Genomic DNA, 23185 nt, shown 5'->3' with positions numbered 1-23185 from the left:
TATATCATGGATCTAGATTCTAGTTTTATCTGTCCATGATGTGACAAAACCTTGATCAGTTTGTGCATGTGTGCTAGCTCAAATTATCATTCCATAGTCTATCCATGCACCACAACTTAAAGCAAGACTATTCAGATTGGCAGATCATTCAAAAGCTTGGTTTCACTCATCACAAGGCAGTGGTACTTATTAAGAAAGGTTATTCAAAAACTGGGCAACAACTTTTCTGTTGCCCGCTCAACTCTGTACAAATCTGAACTTACCTGAAACAAAACTAGGGTAATTGGCTTTCAAAAGCATACACACATCACAAATGAAGCATGACAGGCTAGTTTATACTAAAAAAACAGCTACCATTCTCATGATATAGCTTACGGTATTACCATTGAATAATAAGAAGTTGTAGGTAGGAACAGGGGCCTAATATGGCTAACTTTTCAAGAAACAAGACAGCATGGTAATGTACATAACATGCACTGGGACAGTGATGACAGCTACACCAAGGAGATCATTGGCAGGGATACATACCCTAAAAACCAAGACTCAAGCTAACACCAATAATGGTCAATGAGGGATCTGTAGTTGACCCATGCATGCCCTGATATGTAGAGATCTGGCCAATAAAGGGACAAGAGAAAAGAGGAACAGTAAGTTACAGAAGAAGCACTCTGCACTGTATAAAAGAAGTTGAACTAGACGACCACAATGTCACTAAGTTGAGCTCTGAAAATGTTCTAGCAACATTACAGATACTGTGAGAAAAAGGTAGGCCATATTTTTCACTTTCCGTTACTCTAAAGCATCGAGTTCCCCCGTATTGTTTCACCATGTATCTGCGTCCGAGAAAGATATATATTTCTAAGTACAAACTAGAAGGGTTAAGATGGTATGTGCTTATCACATGCCTTTCAACATAATTTTAATCCAGACAGAACAATACACATCATGTACCTACAAAAGTAATTTTAGAACAGCCTGGACAAACTCAAAGTTGTTTGAGCCAATCAGATATACAAATTCTGAACACTAATGAGTATGGAGCAACTTCTTAGAGAATTAATAAGCTAAGCCTACAAGTATTATTAAGGAAAATTTACTTGAGCAAATATACTAATAAATACTCACAGTTCTTTGTTTCTCCGCAAGATTGCAACAGCTGACTGAAATAAGAGTAGAGTTCAGCCATCTTCTTGTGATTTGTCAACTCAGTGGTATTGTGTTCACTCGCAATACAACGCTACCTGTATCCAAATCCAATACATTCATTCATTTTTTTGCATAACCCAAATAGAAAAAAGAACTGTCAACCGTGAAGCACAAACACCCACGATGGCTGCTTCGCAAAGAATACTCGGCAAGTCCGATCAGCCAAACACGAATGCAGCTACAAGAATTAAATATGTACTACAAGAATCTACGAGAACAAGAACTAGGCTTCATCTTCTTCCCCAAGATCTACAAGAATCGATGTGAGTAGAGTGAGCAAACCCTAGCGGGGGCAGCAAGATGCGGGCGGAGGTGGAGAGCTGGAAGGGAAGGTGATGGACTCACATCGCAGTTGGCGGAGGACGAGGTAAGGATGGGTTGTGGCGGCGGCCGAGCACGGAAGACGGGGGCCGCCAAGCGCGGACGACGGCGGAGGCGGCCGAGCACGGAAGACGGGGGCCACCGAGCGCGGACGACGGCGGAGGCGGCCGAGGACAGAAGGCGGAGGACGAGCACGGACGGCAGCGGTGTGGCAGCTCCCGAGCGTGGACAACGGCGGCGGCGGTTCCCGAGCGCTGAAGACGGCGTCGCCTCCGTGCTGCCCTCGCCTTGCGCCACCTCGCGATGCCCTCATCTTGCGCCGCCCTGGGGAAGAGCCGCCCGGACCCTCGATACGGGGGAGCCGTGCCCCATGGGTGGAAAAGGCCGGGGTCGGGTGGGCCTTCCCCCGCTGGTGGGCTTCCAAATGCCATAGCGCCTCGACCGGCTTTTTTTTTTATTTTTATAATTCTTTTAATGTTTTTTTACAGATTTAATACACACAAAAAAACTTTACAAAACTAGCCCCCGCCCCCCAGGGGCCTGGCGCCTCACCACCACGGGACATCAGGACCCATTTGCAATTGTGTTACCAGAGCTCCGTGTATAATTTAGTTTGGCTTAATACATAGATAAATTGTGTTATTTTTCATGCGGCATGGATTAAGTTTCAGAGGCTCAAACCTTACTAACATGGATATATCACTAATTAGAGGTTCTAGAAATTAATTTAGATTTTTCTAAGTTCAGAAACTATTTTTCTTGATTTAGTGTATTTACCCTAACCATAAATCATTTGGTCCAGATGTGCTTAACTAAAAATTCTCAAACTTTTTTTTATAGATTCTAGGGACTAAATAAAGGCTACTGTAAAGGTTTCAGCCTTCAGAACATAGTATAGCTACTGGAATAAACAGTACACCTAAATTAAGCATATTTAAAGATCTATTTTTAACACTAAGCTATGAGCAAGTACTGGGCCTACAAATTTTACACAAGGCTAGATGCATAACGTGTAGTTCACTGGCAAAAGATGAGTTCACTGGCAAAAGATGACATGCAGATAGTAAGTGTAACTTGAGTTCTAATTTAGGGTGTATTTAACTTACATTTTAAATAACTCAAAAACCAGTGGTCAAATGCAAAAGTCCATGTAACAAAAATTGTAGATCTATCACTACAAACTCAGAATATTTGGATTTTCATTTTTCTGATTTTTCTACGAATTTATATCGATTTTACAAGTTCACTGTTTTGAATTAAAAACTTAAAAAAGAAACCGGACCCATTTGCATAAAATTTTTTTGCAAATGGGTCCTGGCGCCCAATGGTGGGGCCCCTGGCATCCCACCCTCGGGCGCCAGGGGGCTAGTTTTGTAAAATTAGTTTTTGTGTATTAAATCTGTAAAAAAATATTAAAAGAATTATAAAAATAAAAAAAGTCGCCGCCACCCGAGGCTAATTTCCACGAGGGGAGACAGCCCAGGGAAAAGGCCGGGTTCCACCCAGGGTTTGGGCCTCCCAAACGAAGCCTTAGTCAAGGCACGCGCGGGTCCTGTCGTGGCGCGCAGCAATTGGCAAAAGGTTTGGACGGACACACTATCGTCCCACCACTTGCACTTAGACCTGAGAATGGATTTGGCTTGATCCAAAATCGAATTGGACTTTGGCACTTGGACATGTTTTGCCTCCCGTGACCTATAACACACGTTTCTCAACTATTTTCATCCTACCATGGTTCGTTTGCACCCGAATGGACATAGTTCCATGTGTTTCCGACCGAAATGAACTGTTTCCATTCCATTGTGGGCCGTTTCCATTTTTTGTCCAGGGTTACATACCGAATGGTCGTTCGGCCAATGTTTTCGCCTCCCATGACCTATAGCCCACGTTTTTCGTCTATTTTCACCCTAGCATGGTTCGTTTCCACCCGGATGGACATAGTTCCATGTGCGGGTGCCATGTACAACATTTTGGATCGAAATGAACTGTTTCCATCACGTTGTGGGTCATTTCCATTTTTTTGGCCAGGGTTACATACCGAATGGTCGTTTGGCCTATGTTTTCTCCTCCCATGACCTATAGCACACGTTTTTCGTCTGTTTTCACCGCAACATGGTCCGTTTGAACCCGGATGAACATGGAACCATGTGTGGCTACCATGTACAACCATTTTCCACTGAAACCAACCATTTTTATTCCCTTTTAAGTAAATTTCACCACATGAACCAGGGTTACAACTAGTAAATGCTGCGTGTTTCCTTGTCCCAGATGATGATGCAAGAGGCAACACAGTAACACACGGTTTATCCTGGTTCCGGCCGCGGGGCCGTACGTCCAGCAAAGGGGGTGTGCGGGACAAGACAGGCTCGGCACTGCTCCCGTTACTGTTCTGCCGACACCGTAACGGGACACGTTAATGGTCGGTGTCGGCAGAACAGTAACGGGAGCAGTGCCGAGCCTGTCTTGTCCCGCGTCGCAGGTCCCAAAGCGCTGCTACAGCGTTCGGGATGGCGGAATGGTGACCGAAGTCAGCGGATGGGACCCCGATCACCTCTACTGTGGGAGTGGCGGCCTGACGCCGCCTGTCCTTTGAGCCGTGGCGGAGTGGCTGGCTTTTAATGCCTTCATACGGCGAGCGGTTGGGCGGCAGGGCTGTTTGTCCCTTGTGCCGAGGGGTGGCCTCGAGCGAGGCGGAGATAAGTCACCTGCTCGGGGTAGATCTGCTACCCTCGAGCGAGGCGGAGATGAGTCACCTGCTCGAGGGTAGATCCGCTACCCTCGAGCGAGGCGGAGATTGCCCAGCGGGCCTGAGAGGGACCCTCGAGCGAGGCGGAGATCGTTCCGCGGGTTCGAGGGGGATGTGAATGGGCCGCACGCTGGGCTTCTTTGAGTCCTTTGCTTTCTTCCGAATGGGAAGTAGGCCGTGGGCCTTTGTAGGCCCAGTTGCTCTAACAGGTGTTTGCGTTTTTAAAGCTGTCTTAGTAACCCGATTAGGGTGTCCCTAATTGTGGCACCCGACAGTAGCCTCCGAGGCTTTGGTCGAGTCAGGGGATTCGGCCAAAGGGTAATTTGGCGATTTTCCCTTTTGGCGTGATCAGTCGATGCCGTGCACCCGCCAGATGCACCTGAGCGCCAGCCCGGCGGATGTGACAACACGCCGGTCGGGGTAGTACGCTCATGGGGGGAGTACTTCGAGGCGTGTGCCTCTTTGTTTGTTTATTTAAAGGACAAGACGTGTCCGCGCGCTGAGGAGGGCCAGGGCGACGGTGGCGCATGCTGCTTGGCAGCTGGTGCTTTCATCGTGCTGTCTCGTACGTAGGGCCTTGGCCCAGGCTTTCCTGGTTGCTTCGCGGCGCACCGTTCGAGGGCAGCCGGCCAAAGCCGATGCTGCACCGCTTAGCGTCCAGGGGCTCAGCTCCGCTTTATCTCGTTCAGTCGTGTCTCGGTGCGGTGACCGAGGACATCCTTTGCTCGTGGAGTGCCGCGCCGTCACGGGTGATACAAGCCTCCGCTCTTCGACAAGCTTGAAGCTTTGTGCCCGGCGCGGCTATAAATAGAGGTCGTGGGATTCCCTTTTCTCTCCAAACTCCCAGCTCTTTCTTCCAGTATTGCCCAACTCTTGTAATGTTTCCTTTGCCTTTTTGTGACCGGCCCCCAGATGGGGTGGCCTGGCTTTTTTAGGCTTTTGGCGCTAGAAGAATGCTTGCGAGCAGTAGGGGAAGACCGGAGTGGGCGTGCGCTCCATCCCTCAGGTTAAGTGGGATCAACAGAAGAGCATTGGGCCCGTGGGGTCCTGCTCCTGCGATGTCCCCTAGCCTGAAGGGGGATGGAGATGCCTGACCGTGGCGTTGGCGCCAGGTCTGGTGGCTGTTTTTCGCATCGTCCCCCCCGGCGACAAGGTTGCTCTCAGGGAGACGGTGCGGAGGGCGCTGTCCGCCAGCTCGACCCCCGCATGGTCTTTGGTGGGGGAGACGCTAGGAGAAGGCTTGCGAGGAGAGCCTCCCGCTGGATCCGTGTGGTATGCGGGCCGCTCCTCGCATCCCTAGCAGCCTCGCTGTTGCGTCAGCTAGGGGCTCGGTGCCTTTCTTCGTCGCTCGCTCCTCCCCAAGACAGGGAAAATTGCCACATAGGTGGCAACGTGTTTGTATCTTTCGATGGCTTCGCGCTGGTAACCGTTTGTAATCTTTATTTGCATTTGAGCAATAAAGTCCCCTTTCTCCTCTACGGGGAGGATTTTCGAGGGTATAGGGGTGTACATAGAGTTACGACCCTCGAACATGTGTGAAGTCACCTACGCGGGGGCGTGTCAGCGCACCCGCGGGTGTAGCCCCGAGGCCTTGGAGGGGAGTTTGTGCTCGTCCAAGGGCTATAAACGTTGTCCCACTGGGTAGCTTTACTGGGGTGGCTGTCCAGCGTCTTTTTCAGCCGGCATCGGCACTCTTTCAGCCGGCCTCGGCGTTCTCAGTGCTGGTACAGCGGCCCGGCATGCAGCTTAACCATCAGGAGGGCGTACGTCTACAGCGGAGGGTTTGTTCAGACACTTGGAGCTTCACAAATCGACGAAGCGGCGTGGGCGGCGGCTAACAGATGGGATAGCACAACAGTCACGCCGCGCCCGCCGGTTACCGTGCTGTATTTATTGCTGCATGCGCGCGTGGGATGCTCCGCGGTCGTGGGACCCAGCCGTCAGTGATAGCGAAATCTACCGCATTCAATGCGGTAGATTTGGGCCGCGGCTGCGGCTGCGCCCGTCGTGGTGAAATAAAACGAAGAGGAATGGGTTGTTTGGGCTCACCTGGCCATTTGCCTTCATCCCACTTCGCCTTCTCCGCCTCCCCTGCATCCTGAGCCCGTAGCCAAGAGCGAAAGGAGGAAGAGAAAGGAGAGGGAGAGAAAGCGCACCTTAGCCATCCCAGAGCCTTTGCTCCCACATTCCCCCTTGAATCGAAGACATGTCGGACATCCAGGAGCCTTTGCCTTGGGGGAAGTCCTCCGCCACCATGGCGGTCCTGGAGCAGCTGGTCGCCGACCGGCTGCTGCCGCGGAACCCCGACTTGGGGGCGCCGGCGTGGATTTCCCCGCACCCGGACGAGACCGAGCCGAAGCCCCCGCAAGGCTATGTCGTGAGTTTCGTGCATCTCCACGAGCGAGGCTTCGGCGTCCCTGTCAGCAGGTTCATGAGGGCCTTGTGCGAGTACTACGGAGTGGAGCTGCACAATTTCAGCCCCAACTCCATCTCGCAGGCGGCAGTCTTCGTCGCCGTCTGCGAGGGGTACCTCAGCATCGAAGCCCACTGGGACCTCTGGATCCATCTGTTCCGCGGCGAACTCTTCGTCGAGAACGCGCGGAACCAGCCGACGCGGTTCGCGCGCGCCGGTGGTCTGTCGCTCCACGTCTGCCCGACCCGGAAGAACTTTTACATCTCAAGCAAGATGACGACGAACAACGCCGGGTGGAGTCTAGGGTGGTTCTACCTTCGGAACTTCAGTGGCGCGCTCCCGGCGTTTACTAACAGAGTTCTCCGGGAGCGACCGCCGAAGTGGGACTGGGGGGTGTCGCCCCCAGCGCAACAAGCCAAGCTCGAGGGCCTCACGGACGCGCTGGCGCATTTGGCGAGGAAGGGGTTGACGGCGGCGGCCGTCATCGCGAACTTCCACCGACAGAGGGTGATCCCTCTCGTGGAGAGGGCCCTGCCGATTTACCAGCTCACCCCCGGGAGCCAGGTGGTGGGCTCGAGGATGTCGAACAAGTTGCTCTCCCGCACCACCGCCGCCCCGAGGGCGAGGTACGCGGTGGCGGAGTTCCCTCAAAATCCCGAGGATCCCTGGAGGATCAAGATGTGCCCCGAGCCGGGGTACATTTCTCTGGTAAGTTTTGACTGCAAATCCGGCGTGTGTTGTGTAGTCCTCCTCTCCTGACTCCATCTCGGACGTGCTTTGCAGGGGTTGAGAAGCGGCATCTCGAAGCCCCCGGTCCCGGAACAACGCCTAATCAATCGCCTTCACGCGGATAAGATGAAAAGGTGGAAGGACGCGGCGGAGGCAAAGGCCGAGAGGAAGAGGAAGAGGAAGGCGGAGCACGACAAAGCGCGCAAGCTTGCTCCCGCGGAGGGGAAGCCGCAGCCCGCCACGCCCGAGTCCTCGGAAGAGGATGAGGAGGAGGCCTCAGATGCCGAGGACCACGCTCTGAGGGGCGACGGGGAAGGTGCGGGCGCGAGCCCCCCACCGTTCTACCTGTGGGACGAGGACGAGGGGGAGCCGGCGATGGCCGAAGAGACAAGGGCCGCGGCCTCGGCGCGCCCATCCCTCGAGGGGGCAGAGCGGGAGTCATCCCCGCCTGCGGCTGGCGAGGAGACGCCCGCGCCCCAGGTGCTGATCCGCGGTGACAAGGCTGCGGCGGGCGAGGAGTCGTCCGTGCCGGCAGCCTCGAGCCACCAGGCCGACACGAGGGGGGCGCCCTCGGGGCAGTCTTCGAGGGTCGGTATGGTGGCTCAGGCTCGAAGAAGCACCACGAGGAAGCGGAGCATGAGTGCTCGATCTGGGTAAGTAATTTGGATTTCGTATTTGTTGCGTGTTTGGTGGGTTTCTCAATCCTGTTGTCCTCAACTCGTGTCTCTTGATTTTCAGCCCTGGGGCCGTTCCCAAAGATGCGGTGCAGCTTGCCCCGGCCAAGGCTCTTAAGACCGGGGCACGCAGCATGCCGCACACAGCGCCACGGCCCCTGCCTGCTGTGGATCTCGAGGCGGCGGCCGCGAGGCTACGGGAGGCCATGGCTCGAGGGACCCAGGCGGCGCAGCAAGCTCGGGCACAGGAGGAGGACGGTGTCGGCCAGAGCGGTGCCGAGGCGGCCGCTCAGGCTGCCGACGCCGAGGACGCCGGCCGGGGCGGTGCCGGTGGCGCCGCCCAGGCAATTATTGAAGTTGAGGCCGGTCAGGGCGACGCCGGCCAGACCGGAGACGGAAGGAGAAACTGGAGGGGGCGCGCAGGAGCGCCCTACCGGCCAAGCAGAGGAGGACACCCTCGTCCACGAGCCCCCGAGGGCCGAGGGCGATGGTGTCGCAGAGGAGGAGACGGCGTAGGAGGCGCCAGTTGTGGAAGGAGCCCCCATCTCAGAGCCCACCGAGGCCCGGGATGAGGGTACCGTGGCGGTAGTGCCCGTGCCAACGGCGCAAGGGAGCGTGGCGGCAGTGGTGGAGTTGACAGACAGCAGCGAGGAGTATGGGGACTCGATGGACATCGACCCCGCTGCTACGGCAAGCGCCGCCGCGCACATCGCCGAGTTCGCGTCGGCCGGCGCGGGCATGCTCGAGGCGGGGACGTCCGAGGGGGGCCATCTCGGGGCGATCGTCCCGTCCGGGGTCCCCTCGGAGTTTCTCCGCAAGGAGCAAGAGGAGGAGGAAGCCTGGAACAAGCAGATGGGCGTCGGTCGCGAGATCTTGCAAGCCCTCGACCGCGCCTTCCAGCTCCATCAGAATGCGGATTACCAGGTCAGCCAGGTAAATATTTCCCCCCGAAATTTGCTCGGATTCGGTTTAGTTTTAACGTGTCTTGACCCATGCCCTCCCCTTTGCAGCAGCTGAGGGAAATCTCGCGCGAAAAGAGCGCCGAGATGGCCCGGCTGTACTCCCAGATGAGCCAGCTCGGGCAGCACAACGCCGAGCTGGTGCTCAAGAACATCGATGCCAATACGAAAATGGCGGATCTGGGAGCGCATCAGCAGGCGCTGGAGGAGGAGCTGGCGCGGGTCACCGATGAGCGGAACGCCCAGAGGGTGGCAGCGGAGCAGAAGGCCCGGGAGACCGAGGCGCAAGCTACCGAGCTGCAGCGCCTTCGGACGGCGCTCGAGGAAAGAGCTCGGGAGGCTGAGGTGCAGAGCGCCGAGCTGCAGCGCCTCAGCACCACGCTCGAGCAGCAGAAGGCCGAGCTCCTCCACAAGGAGGTGGCCGTGGTTGCGCTCACTGGGACCCTCCGGGCACAGGGCGAGGCCTTCGAAGAGAAGGAGGTGGCCCTCCAGAACATGGGGGCTACCCATAAGGAAAAGGAAGCCTCCTTGTCCTCGCTCGAAGAGGCCGCTCTAGCCCAGAGGGAGGAGGCGCAAAGGAACATCATGGGTGAGTACCTTCGAGTTTTTCGTCGATTTGTTTCTTTTCGTAGCTGACGTTGATTTCCTTTGCCCAGAGCTGAGACAGAAGGTGGCGGACGAGACCGCGGCAAAGGAAGCGGTCCACACCGCGCTCATGGCGGCACAGATGGAGTTTGCTGAGCTGGAGCAGACTGCCGTGAGCGTGTGTCAAGAGCTCGAGGGGGAGGGTGCTGTCTCGGGCAGTTCGGTGATCAGCCGCCTGCGCGCGCTAGGCAGCCGGATGGCCGAGCACGCCAAGAGCACCTTCCGTCTCGGCGTTCTGCGGGCTCTCGCCGTGGCCTCGATGCATTATCTCATGGACCTCCAGAGGGTGTCGTCGGGGTACGTCGTTCCGGATGATGCTGATGCGGACGCCGCGTCGGCCATAATGGATGAAGCCGACGCAGCCGCGGAGGAGTTCGCCACCATCCTCGCCGAGAAGCTCGAGGCAGACATCCCTCCCATCGCTGAATTCGACGCCACGGAAGACCCGCAAGGGGGGATGGTAGCCTGTAGGAAAATTGGGCCTCGAAGCCCATGTAAATAGATTAGTGATTATTGTAGTCGCACTTTGTAATCGTGCCTTATGAATATAAGAGGTTTATCTTCGTTGAATCGACTGTGTGGCCCATCGAGGCCTTTGTACGTTCGAGCCTATGTTTCTTTACTTTATTTCCATGTTCTTGTATGCGACTTAGACGAACGTCTGCGAGGAATTTCGCGTTCATAAGCAACGTAGGCGTGGGGTGGTGAGGGGGGTGCCGTATCCCGGAGGTGTAGGCGGCCCCGCGACTCAGCCGGCCCCGTACCGTAGTTACTTACGCCTCGCGTCCGTTTTTTTCCAAGGATACGAGAAGCTTAGGGTCGAGACGGAAATATTTCGAAAAAACATTGGCGATTTTTGAGGGCGTTCGGGGGTTCCCCCCGTAGTAGCCCCCGAGGGAGGCCTGGCTTTGCCGAGGGTAAAGGCAAGCATACCTCAGTGTTCGTGCGCATCCGAGCCCTCGAGGGTCCGGAAGGTTCCCAAAAATCGATAAGTAAAGCGTACTTCCTTATTATTTTGGGAAACTGAAAATGCGAGTACGAACAATACACAAATAGCTTGAAATGCTAAGGATAGAAGCGACGTAGCTGTTGTATGTTCCAAGCGTTGGTGAGGACTTCGTCGTTCTCGTTCGCCAGCTTGTACGTGCCGGGTTTGAGCACCTCGGCGATTATGTACGGCCCTTCCCATGGAGATGAGAGCTTGTGGCGGCCCCTGTTGTCCTGTCGAAGCCTCAGCACCAAGTCCCCTTCGTTGAGGTCTTGGCGCCGGACCCTCTGCGCTTGATACCTTCGTAAGGACTGCTGGTAGCGCGTAGAGTGGAGGAGCGCCACGTCTCGAGCCTCGTCCACTTGGTCCAGCGAGTCTTCGCGAGCTCGCTGGTTTTGCTGCTCTTGGTATGCCTTGAGCCTTGGCGACCCGTACTCCAAGTCAGTGGGGAGAATGGCCTCGGCGCCATAGACGAGGAAGAACGGGGAAAAACCTGTGGCTCTGCTTGGGGTCGTCCTCAGGCTCCAAATGACCGAGGGTAGCTCCGTGAGCCATCTCCGGCCAAACTTGTTCAGCTTGTTGAAGATTCTCGGCTTCAATCCTTGGAGGATCATGCCATTGGCACGCTCCACTTGCCTGTTCGTCTGTGGGTGTGCCACAGCCGACCAGTCCACACGTATGTGGAAACTGTCACAGAACGCCAAGAACTTCTTGCCTGTGAACTGGGTGCCGTTGTCGGTGATGATCGAGTTCGGACTGTGAACTGGGTGCCGTTGTCGGTGATGATCGAGTTCGGGACCCCGAACCTGAGGACGATGTCGGTGAAGAATAGAACTGCTTGCTCAGATTTGATCTTGCCGATGGGTCGAGCCTCGATCCACTTGGAGAATTTGTCGACCGCCACCAGCAAGTGGGTGAAGTCCCCGGGCGCCCTCTTCAGCGGACCGACGAGGTCTAGTCCCCACACGGCGAACGGCCACGTGATGGGGATGGTCTGCAGAGCATGGGCCGGGAGGTGTATCTTTCGAGCGTAGAACTGGCAACCCTCGCAAGTCCGCACGACGTCGGTGGCGTCGGTGACCGCGGTGGGCCAGTAAAAACCTTGCCGAAACACGTTACCCACGAGGGTGCGTGGCGCGGCGTGATGGCCGCAGATGCCAGCATGGATGTCGCGGATCAGCTCCTTGCCCTCGGGGATGGGGATGCATCGTTGCAGGACACCCGAGGGGCTGCGCTTGTGTAGCTCGTTGTCAATTAGAACGAAGCTCTTGGCCTGCCTAGCGAGGCGTCGCGCCTGAGCGCGGTTCGAGGGTAGGACCCCTCGAATCATCCAGTCAAGGTACTGGACGCGCCAATCTTGCGAAGCGGGGGCCTCGTCGACTTCCATTGCTTCGGCCTCGTCCGCGGAGGTGGTCCCGAAGTCAATGTTCATGGGCTCGACCCCGTCCGCCGGGGGGTTCCCTCCGGGGGGCCCGGTGGACGAGGGGCCCGGCTCCACCGGATCCTTGAATTCGGCGGAGGGCTTGGTGATGTCGCGAGCGAAGATGTTTGGGGGGACGGTGGTCCGCCCCGAGGCTATCTTGGCCAGTTCGTCGGCGTCCTCGTTGTACTTGCGCGGGACATGATTGAGCTCAAGGCCGTCGAATTTGTCTTCGAGGCGGCGCACTGCATTGCAGTACGCCTCCACTTTTGGGTCATGACAGCTAGACTCCTTCATGACTTGATCGACGACGAGTTGAGAGTCCCCGCCTACGTCGAGGCACTTGATGCCGAGCTCGACGGCGATGCGGAGGCCCCTGAGGAGGGCCTCGTACTCCGCCATGTTGTTCGAAGCAGGGAAGTGCAAGCGTATCACGTAACGCATGTGTTCTCCGAGGGGTGAGATGAAGAGGAGGCCGGCACCGCCGCCGGTTTTCATCACCGACCCGTCGAAGTACATAGTCCAACATTCGCTCTGGATTTGTGGCGAAGGTAGCTCAATGTCCGTCCATTCAGCCACAAAGTTGGCCAAGATTTGGGACTTGATCGCTTTGCGGGGGGCGTAGGTGAGTGTCTCTCCCATCAGCTCCACAGACCATTTGGCAATTCTACCCTCGGCTTCCCGGTTGCGGGCTATCTATCCCAAAGGGAAAGACGAGACCACGGTGACGGGGTGGGCCTCGAAGTAGTGGCGCAGCTTGCGCCGAGCCAGAACCACTGCGTAGAGCAGCTTCTGAATCTGTGGATAGCGTGTCTTAGTTTCAGATAACACCTCGCTGATGTAGTACACCGGCCGTTGGACGGGCAGAGCATGGCCCTCCTCTTGTCTTTCGACCACGATCACCGCGCTGACCACTTGGGTCGTCGCATCTATGTACAGATAGAGGGGCTCGCCATCCGTGGGTGGTGTAAGAATGGGGGCATGAGTGAGCGACGCCTTCAGCCTTTCGAGGGCTTCTTGAGCTTCGGGGGTCCATGTGAAGCGTTCGGTTTTCCTCAAGAGTCGATACAGGGGCAGGCCTTTCTTGCCGAGACGCGAGACGAACCGACTAAGGGACGCTAGGCATCCCATGACCCTCTGTACCCCATTTAGGTCTCGGATTGGTCCCATGCGAGTGATGGCCGAGACTTTTTCAGGGTTGGGCTCGATGCCTCGCTGGGAGACAATGAAACCCAAGAGCATGCCTCGAGGCACCCCGAACACGCACTTCTCGGGGTTAAGTTTTACCCCCATGGCCCGTAGGCAATCGAATGCGATCCTGAGATCTGCAACCAGGTCGTCCGCCTTCCTAGATTTTACAACGATATCATCGACATATGCCTCTACGCTCCGCCCAAGATGGTCTCCGAAAATGTGGAGCATGCACCGTTGATAGGTAGCTCCGGCGTTTCTGAGGCCAAAGGGCATCGTAACGTAGCAGTACATGCCGAAAGGTGTGATAAAAGAAGTCGTGAGCTGGTCGGACTCTTTCATCTTGATTTGGTGGTAACCGGAGTAAGCATCAAGAAAGGATAAGAGCTCACACTCCGCAGCAGAATCTACAATCTGATCTATTCGTGGCAAAGGAAAGGGAACCTTCGGACATGTCTTATTTAAACTAGTGTAATCTACACACATCCTCCAGTTTCCACTCTTTTTCTTCACTAATACTGGATTAGCTAGCCACTCGGGATGGAATACCTCTTTGATGAATCTGGCCGCCAGAAGTTTTTGCAACTCCTCGCCGATCGCCCGGCGCTTGAGCTCGTCGAAGCGTCGTAGGCGCTGCTTCACCGGCTTGGAGTTGGGTCGGACATCAAGGGAGTGCTCGGCGACCTCCCTCGGTATGCCAGGCATGTCCGAGGGGCTCCACGCAAAGATGTTTGCATTGGCGCGGAGGAAATCGACGAGCACCACTTCCTATTTGCCGTCGAGGGTGGCGCTGATCTGCAACGCCTTGTCGTCGGAGTGGCTTGGGTCGAGGGGCACCTTCTTGATACCCTAAGCGGGTTCGAAGCTCCCGGCGTGTCAGTGCGTGGAGTCCAAGGCCTCACTTGCCATTTTGTTGAGGGTGGCTGCGAGGGCCTTGTCCTCCGCTTGAGCCTCCGCACGCTCAACGCACTCAACGTCGCACTCGTAGGCGTGCTCGAACGAAGAGCCGATGGTGATGATGCCCTTTGGACCTGGCATTTTGAGCTTGAGGTAGGTGTAGTTGGGGACGGCCATGAACTTGGCGTAGCAAGGACGACCAAGGATGGCATGATAGGATCCTCGAAACCCCACCACCTCGAAAGTGAGTACCTCCTTGCGGAAGTTAGCTGCTGTGCCAAAGCAGACAGGCAGATCGATCTGGCCGAGGGGTTGGACTCGCTTCCCCGGTGCAACGCCATGGAATGGCGACTTGCTGGGGCGAAGCTTGTCCAGTCCGATCCCCATGAGCTCCAGGGTGTGGGCGTACATGATGTTGAGGCTGCTGCCTCCGTCCATGAGCACCTTGGAGAAGCGGGTGTTGCCGATGATGGGGTCGACAATGAGCGGATACCGTCCCGGATGTGGGACGTAATCGGGGTGGTCCTCGCGGCCAAAGGAAATGGTATCCTTCAACCAGTCGAGGCAGGATGGCATGGCCTTGGTGACGGAGAAAACTTCTCGGTGCTCGTGCTTGCACTGCCGAGAAGTGTGGCAGTCCCGCCTAAATTAATCCGGCTTAAGTGCGCTAACCATCATCAAAACGACAATCAGGGTTAACACACACTTAAAACGGAGTAATCCGGCAGTGCTGTCGGGTAAAATCCTGATTAAACCACTTGAACAGGATCAACAAAGCAATCCAGAGAATGCAACATTTCACAAATTTTACAGCACAGAGTATGAAATTGAATTATTATTACAAACCAAGTTTCAATTCATAAAAAGACAACAGAGTTCAAGTGCAGCAGAAAAATATATGATAGTCTAGCGACGATAGAAGACGTCATGATGAAGCCCGTACATGACATCAATCCCATCCTCAGATATACCACCTGAAAAACAAAGCCACAAGCAAGGCTGAGTATACTAATACTCAGCAAGGCTTACCCGACTAAGGGTATATTTAGCCCTTTATCTAGACATGCATGGCCTTTGGCTTGAGGAGTTCGTTTGCCGAAAAGCAGTAAGAGTAGATCCTTAATTTCATATTTTAGCTTTCAGGTTCTAGTTCAATTAACCGTTCTAGGTGAGCATCTATCCAATAGCATACATGGTGGAAACAATTATCTTTCATCATCCAACCAACCATAGTCATCATCATCATCTTTCACTTCTTACTCTATGTGGCAAAAGGGTTAAGCAGTCCCAAACCGTGAGAAGCGGACGATTCGAATCGAATTTGTTAACCTTGCAAGGCAGACCTAAACACACGTCACGTGGTTACTCCCAGAGTCACACGTGCAACATTTCCCCTTTCTTTCCGGGTTGTGGATCAGGGTCACCATCCTCGACTACAGAGTACGACGACTCTGCACCCGCATGTGCGCACATGAGAAACGACGTTCAAAGAAGGTGAAAGTAAAGTCCACTTGCCGGTCCAATCAGGTACTTAAGCTTACCGATTACCATATTCTCGGCATGTGTCTAGTACGTTCAAACGCTTAACCACCACTACCACACACTGCGGCCTTATCAAATTTCACTAAACAGACGAGGCATCACAAGTACCACAGCCCCGCCCGTAAGCCTTATAGTTGCAGCGGGTATTAAACAACCAACTCCTATAATTCTCGCGAGTGACAGGAAATCACTCGACTTCTACCGAACACTTAGCATAGCCAACTAGCGACCTACACATACTAGTGTTCAAGCATAGGTACCTAGGATCATGCAACTAAGGTTCCAGTCAACTCCTGTAAACTTAAATGCACAAATAGATAGGAACAATAATAATTGCATAAATTTAAAATAGTAGGACATGCTCCGGGGCTTGCCTTTTTGCTGAGCGGGGTTAGTATTTCTCTCGGCCTTGGGCCGGATCTTCACAAGTTCCTTCCTCGGCTTGCTTCGCTAGCTCCTAGCTTCATGACCAAATTTATAGATGACCAAATTTATAGACGACGTCCTTGCTACGATTTCTACATGAATGCACAAGCGATGCAAGTGAGCGAAACAATTTAAGATTTTTTTTTTGACCGGACTGTCGAGTATGCAGACAAGCTAATTACACAAAAATAGGTAGCACAGCGTGGCATGTGGACTACAAGAAATCATTTCAACATCTTAGTGGCACAATTATTTAGTGCAGATTAATTAGGCACATGCACAACCCACCTGGAGGCTGGAGCATCAGCTAACTTTGGATATGAGGTAAATTGAGGAGGTAATAACAATTTAAATACAGCTAAGAGCATTTGGCCTTGCCTAAACACTATCAAATATTTTCCCTCTTCGATACAGATCTAAGTAGTCACACATAATTGGCTTTGCTAAAAGTTGGCATTTTATGAACTATTGGTGAATGAAAATAAAATAAAATAAATAAAACAAAAACTCAGCTACTATTTAGTGAACACTATCAGTCAAAAGTTATTCCATGAGTCAAGCAGATTTTATCTGTACAACGCTATCATATAAAGTCATGACAAAAGCTGACGATATTTTGATAGATTATGCTTCAAGGGAGCTAACATGATTGATCTCACAGGACTTCAAGCAACAGAGAATTAACCATTTATTTAACAATTTATTCATCACACAGATAAACCACAAACAAAAGGACAAACCTTTTTATGAGAAACCATATATGCATAAATTAAGGAATAACGATACAAAGCTATGACAGATGGTTTCGTGATTTTAGAACTACCAATATTTTTCTAGGAATTCCAAACATGCACAAGTATTGCTACCAAAGAAACTAACTAGCTTCTACTATCCATCCCTTCACCAAAGCGTGCATACAAACAGAGTGCTAGGCCTGCACCTGCTGCTTCATCTAGGTATTTGACCTTCAAATTTTTCCTGCAGGTTTATCTACTCAAATATAGCAACTAGTAAAAGTTTCGTAATTTTCCAAGTACCAGAACTATTTATCATGAGATAGCACTATTAACCATGGATTTAAATCAAAACCAAAACTAGAGAGTTGTGATGGCTCCTAAACTTTTACCATATTGTTCATTTAGTATCTAAAGCATATTGGAAAAGTTTTATTTGAAAAAACCAAGTAGAGCATCAAGAGCAAAATACGGCATTTATTACTAGCCTAGAACAAGATCTAATAAAAACCCATAGCTATATTTGTCAAAACGTCCTCAAATTTTTACAGTAAGCTATTCATCTAAGTTGTAGCACACTGTCCAAAAATCAGCTAAAAATCATGGGTAGAACTTGAGATACATACAAATGTGGATAAAACCAATATTTAATGTAGAGATAAAACTATTGGTCAAATGCAAAAGTGTATGTAACAAAAGTTGTAGATTTTGTTGCAAGGATTCCAGAACAGTTGAGTTTGTATTTTTCTGATTTTTCTACGATTTTCTACAAATTTTCAAAGTTTGCTGTTTGAAATCCATGTACATTTTGCAAACTAGCCCCTGGAATTTTCGTTTCTTTTAACATGAGGTCCCTGGTCGGACCAGGAACAGAGGAGGGATTCCGGCCCTTTTTCCGGCGAGTAGAGTCACCGGAGGTGGGGGCTAGGTTGGGGGAAATGGAGAGGAGGTCGAGCCGCACCTGCGGGTGGTCTCGGGGCTCGCGGGGATGGCCGGACGGGGCTCGCCGGCGTGAAGCAAGGGGCGGCGGCGGGTCTGTTCACCGGCGGCGGCGTTCCGGCGGCCATGTGCGGAGGTGGCTGGGCTTGGGAGCTCCGTTGGGGCGAGGTGAAGCCGTTCCCGAAGTTGTTTTGGGCGGGGAGAGGGCGGAACGACGAGCTCGACGGCGAGCTGCGGACGGCGGCGATGCTGTGCCGCGGCGGCGGCGTTCCGGAGGCCCTGGGCGGCGGTGAGCGGGCTTGGGAGGACCGGTGAGGGCCAACGAAGCTCGCTAGAGGGTCGGTTTGTTTCATTCTTGTGTAACATGGAGTTGGTAAAGTTCATGGCATGATCTCCCAATCTCTCTTCTAGCAGTTGATGTTCATGTCTCTTTAATTCTGGACATCTTGATTGGATTGATATGTTGTCTTATGGTGATTCAAAAGACTGATTATTTTCATAATTACTGAATAATTGCATGTTAAATTGTGACGGCCATTTCTTTTCTATCTTTGCTATTGCCCATTATGACATAATCTTTGGGGGCATAATGTGAATTCTCTGAGCCTCAAAGATAACCCTTGATATTACTTGTTGCTCTTGGTTCATACTCTAACCTGGTCATAATGTCATTTTTACCAGAGACCAGAGAAGTATTTGGGTGATATTGAAACCTGGAACAAAGCAGAGCAACAATTGACAGAAGCCTTGAATGAATTTGGGAAGCCGTGGCAGGTACCTATGCAAAGACTATGAAGGAGCCATTCTCCCCTTATTCTTTCCAAGCCATTATGCTGCTAGACCTGCATTTGTACACAATATTCATTATTTTGCTGCGGTAAACGGGGTTTTCAGTAAATTATGCTGTTAAAATTCTGTAATTTTGATCGTTTGTCTTGATTTTTGTTATTCACGGATGCTAGGAAGTCTAATCCTTGGGGAAGAGTCTAGGGCTTTTAATTAATACTTGCTGATTTCTGGGGACGAAATTACGAGTAATGTCTAATGAGCTTTAAAATATTTCATGTTGGTGGGTAAGGTATCTGTTAGCAAATTGACAATTAAACAACTATGTTGTTTTCACTTCATCTTGGGACTAAAGTATTGGAATCTTGTCATCACGCTTACTCTGATTCTGATTGATTTAGTTGCTATGCAAGAGTGCGCTTCCTTTTTTTTCTGTTGCTCTACGAGTGAGAGGCAGTGGAGGCCTGCTCCTTGGTGTGATGAGTGATTGCCAACACGTGGCGCGGACTAACTGTGTGTAGTCGCGACTCTGTGGAGATTGCGCCGGTTCTTGGTCTGTGGTGTGCAGGTACACGGATGGCACGGTGGCAGCAAGATGGTTTGGACAAGAGCGAGGCGCGTGACGATGCACCATGCGGCGGCGTTGCGGTGGCAGGGAGCTCGATGACCATGCGGAGGCGGGAGACCTTGCGGTGGCATTGGAGGCCCGACCGGACGACCGTGCGGTGGAGAAGGGCGGTCCAGATGCTTGGGCCACGGCTGGGCCGTGTTGCGATCCACTCCTGGTGCCAAGGCGGGACGGCGTGGAGTTTGTTGGTAGCTCGAGAAAAACCAACGGCTGGGATGCGTCGATGTCGGCCAAGTCGGAGAGGGATGGCGATGGCGTCTGGATGATGAAGGCGCTAGGGCTCCGGCGGGAGGTCGGACACGTGGCGACATAGGGCTTGGCGGATGTGCCCGGAAACATCGCGCGGGAAGGTTTGACGGTTCCTCCAAAACCGCCCCCGAACTCGGTTTCGGTAGTTTTCCCAAAACTGCCCCCTGAAGATTCCAGAAGGACGCGTGGCGACGTCAGGGCGATTGCGTCGGGTCGAAGCAAATATCTCCAAGTCGTCGCAGCCGTCGGATGGTCTTCAATGTATCTTTTCCGGTTTTGCCCCTAAGGGCCTTCTAGTTTAATTTCAACACTTAGGGGTATTCTAGTCTTTAGAGGGAGACTTGGAGGAGAAGAAAGAAAGGGAGGGCAGCAGCACACGGATGGATAAAGGGAGGCAGAGTTGGAGCGCCCTGAGTATCTCTGCTGGCGCACAAGACAGACACGGCGCCCCTCCCTGTCTTCTTTTTTTCCTCTCTGTTCCTTCCTCTCTTTCTCTAGGGTAAGGTTTTAGGGATGGATTTTTGAGACCATGTATTGAATTCGATTGGGAAAGGAGGCCCCATCCTCTTTGTGCCCTCTGGGCTTTTCGATTTCTTGTGAATTCAATACTTCGTGTTCTCGTGTTTGAGTTGAATTTCAATTCCGCGATGGATCCTTTTGTTGCACGAGATCGTGGTGGTTCTTAGAGCTTTTTGTGGTGAATTCATGTCCTCTTGCCTAGTGCAAAACTCCTAGGATTCACGAGCTCCTTAGGATCGAAGTTCTTGAGCATTTCACGTTTTGAGAAAACCCCGTTCTTGCTCGGGATTTTGTCGATTCCTCTCAAACCATGGAGTGAATCGTCGATTCCTTTTGTGCGTACGTTCATAAGGTCTTTATGATGGTGCCTGCAAAGTTTGGCCAGGTTTGAATATGATTTGGGCACTCAATCATCGAATTTTCTAAAGGGCGCGGGCTGGAAAGGGTTTCTGGACTCTGCTTTTACTAGCACCGGATGAACCGACGCTTTCAAGTTGCATGCGTCGGATCAACCGGTGAGTAGGCTGTTCTGTGGTTGGGTTTTGGCCCTTTGGCTCGTTGCACCGGTGCTTAGAATCCATTGAGCATCGGATCAACCGGTGATCTTGTCCTAGCCGTTTTGGTACCTCTCTGGACAACTGCACCGGCGCTTCTTCAATGCACCGGTGCATATGCGTCGGTTAAACCGGTGCTTGCCGGTGTTTGCGTCGGTTCAACCGGTGCTTGATTTTCTGTCCTGGTGGTCTCTCGGGTGAACTGCACCGGTGTTTCCCAATTGCTCCGGCGCTGTTATCATCGGATCATCCGGTGCTTGACGTTTCATCGCTTTTGTATTGCGTTGCACCGATGGGTAGGATTTCATCCACACCGGTTCAACCGGTGCTCTTGTTTCTCTGCTGCAGGCTCTGCTCACCGGTTAAACCGACGGGGTGCCCCTGTGCTCGTCGGTTCAACCGGTGTGTATACCGTGCGTTGGATTCTTGTGCTGCTTTTCGGTGTTTGCTTCTCCGTTGGTTCTTGTTCGTTCCTAGGGCTTTCTTGTGTTGGTGTAGCTACTCCATAACTACTCCACGCTGTGCCTAGGACTCCAGGGTTGGGTGTGCTCTTTGGGACTAAGCCGAGCTTTCATTTGCGAGAATTTTTGATAGACTCCCATTCACCCCTCCCCCCCCCCTCTGGTCGCCTTTCTCGGTCCTACAACGAGGAAGCGCATATACATTTTGCAAAATTGTTTAGCCATTGCTTGTATTCATAGGACTTATGTAGATGTTCTAATGCAGTTTAATGAAGGAGATGGTGCTTTCTACGGTCCAAAAATTGATATTGGTGTGTTTGATGCCCTCAAGAGGAAATTTCAATGTGCAACCCTACAGGTTTACCTGAATATTATTCTGCCATTAACTGTAGATTTTTAAAAATAGTCTCATGTATCTAACTTATATATTATATGTTACAGCTGGATTTTCAGCTCCCCCTTCGCTTCAAGCTGACTTACTCTGCCGAGGATGAAGCCAAACTTGAAAGACCTGTGATGATACACAAAGCAATCTTAGGATCCGTTGAAAGGATGTTTGCCATTCTTTTGGAGCATTACAACGGTAAATGGCCCTTGTGGCTAAGCCCTCGCCAGGTCATTGTTTGCTCAGTATCTTCTGGTTCAGCGGAATATGGAAAACAGGTAAATGGTCCTCGTATCTGCAAACTGAGTTAAGCTACATAGTTCTCTGTGGTAGCTGATGCTACCAAAAAAAAAAACTGCTTTAGTTATTCCATTTGGTGGTCCTCCCCAGTGAAATGGTATTTTAGATGGTTCTTTGTGGTTACTGGTGTGAAATTGCTTAGTTTTTGTCTCTAATTCAAACAACAAATATATTTACTAACTTTGAGTTGGTTGATGAGGATTATGACTTATGTTTGTTTAATAGAACTCAAACATTTGCTCGTTTAACTTGCTGTGGTACATAATTGTGGGTTTCATGTAATATATGTTCCCAATACATTCCCTTTTACAGACTTAGGCAAACTTGACTGTGCTTATTTTACAAACTTGCTAATTGATCTTTTGGTTTTCTGATACCAGGTCCTTGCCAGGCTACATGAAGCTGATTTTCATGTTGACATTGTGACAGAACAATCCAAAAGAAGGTACTTCCCTGTAGCCATTCTCTTTTACCAGTTTCTTTTGGTTTTTCATATTTGTTTCCTCATCCTTATTGAACGAAAATTCTGTGTCACAAGGTAAGAAATTACATGTAGCAAGTATGTTTTTTCATGTGTTGCACTAAAAGATGGTTAGTTAAGTAATGGCATTTATAACATTAAGGACTATCCATGTCATTTTTCTTGTCTATACAGTGAGCAAAGTTGTCTTTGATGTTTAAGCAACGGGGCTCATATATATCTTAATGCACCGATTTCTTACAGGTACGGGAAGCCCAGCTAGCCCAATTCAACTACATTCTTGTTGTAGGTTCACAAGAGGCAGAGACTGGAAATGTACGTTTTCTTTTCCTTGTGCCATTTTTCTTTGCACAATCTGTATAATTCTGTATGAGTATCAATCCTCAGATATTGATGCAAGCGCTCTTGCTGGTTCATGTGAGATACTGAATTACGTGGCTCCCTTGTGTATTGCAGGTATGTGTTAGGGTAAGAGACAGTGCCAACCTATCCACAATGAGCGTTGATGGCATCATCACACGTTTAAAGGAGGAAATAGCAGCTTTCAAATGATAATGATGCTCCATGATTTTTCCCCCCATTCATCGACTCCATTTGTGATTTTGACGGAGTTTGTAGCCAACAGCATCAAATTCTTCGTGTTACAATCCTTGTTTCTGTGGTTGAAATTGTGCAAGTTAGTGCCATGATTTTCTGTTAAAAGAAATGCTTTATTTATTTCTCTTAGTAGCTGTGCATGTGTGTGGTGCTACGGAAGACACAAATTTTTAACGTCACAAGAGGTATGAAAAAGCATGATGTTTTGCTATGACCAAATACTACAGTCGTCATGATCTTGTTTTGAGGCACACGCTAATCATGATAAAGAACATAGGTGCGCATCTTCGTTAAAATCTTTGAAATTTTTTAGTTTTATCGAAATGCATTTGAACTTGCATTTTGCCCATAGCACCTATACAGCTTTCGCTGGTTCTGTCTCTGACCCAATCGTC

At 51.5% G+C, this 23185-nt stretch overlaps 1 protein-coding gene, 1 long non-coding RNA gene and 1 pseudogene across 5 annotated transcripts in view; 1 reads left to right on the top strand and 2 right to left on the bottom strand.

Annotated features, from left to right (window-relative positions):
- LOC120681718 overlaps positions 1-2021 on the bottom strand; it is a 2595-nt gene extending 574 nt beyond the window's left edge. The window contains exons 1-3 of one of the 4 annotated variants that reach the window (XR_005678011.1): positions 1552-1997; positions 1126-1241; positions 529-613 (exon numbers count right to left, since the gene is read on the bottom strand). Coding sequence is in view for 2 of the 4 variants with exons in the window: in XM_039963340.1 (XP_039819274.1) it covers positions 1238-1241; positions 1552-1958 (411 nt within the window). In the remaining 2 variants the exon portion in view is untranslated. Of the gene's footprint in view, positions 1-528; positions 614-1125; positions 1242-1551 lie in introns of those variants that run through there. The other 3 variants (XR_005678012.1, XM_039963340.1, XM_039963339.1) reach the window with 3 other exon arrangements.
- Positions 2022-16122: 14101 nt separating this feature from the next.
- Positions 16123-18170, bottom strand: LOC120681765. The gene is made up of 2 exons (XR_005678073.1): positions 17853-18170; positions 16123-16249 (listed from the first exon to the last, which is right to left on the bottom strand). It is a non-coding gene; the product is annotated as an uncharacterized LOC120681765 (long non-coding RNA).
- A 326-nt stretch (positions 18171-18496) lies between these two features.
- Positions 18497-22919, top strand: LOC120682940 (annotated as a pseudogene).
- The last annotated feature ends 266 nt before the right edge of the window (positions 22920-23185 follow it).

Source organism: Panicum virgatum, chromosome 7N, assembly GCF_016808335.1.
Source record: "Panicum virgatum strain AP13 chromosome 7N, P.virgatum_v5, whole genome shotgun sequence".
NCBI lineage: Eukaryota > Viridiplantae > Streptophyta > Magnoliopsida > Poales > Poaceae > Panicum > Panicum virgatum.
The sequence above is the reverse complement of the archived record's forward strand: the minus strand, read 5'-3'. Positions and strand labels throughout refer to the sequence as shown.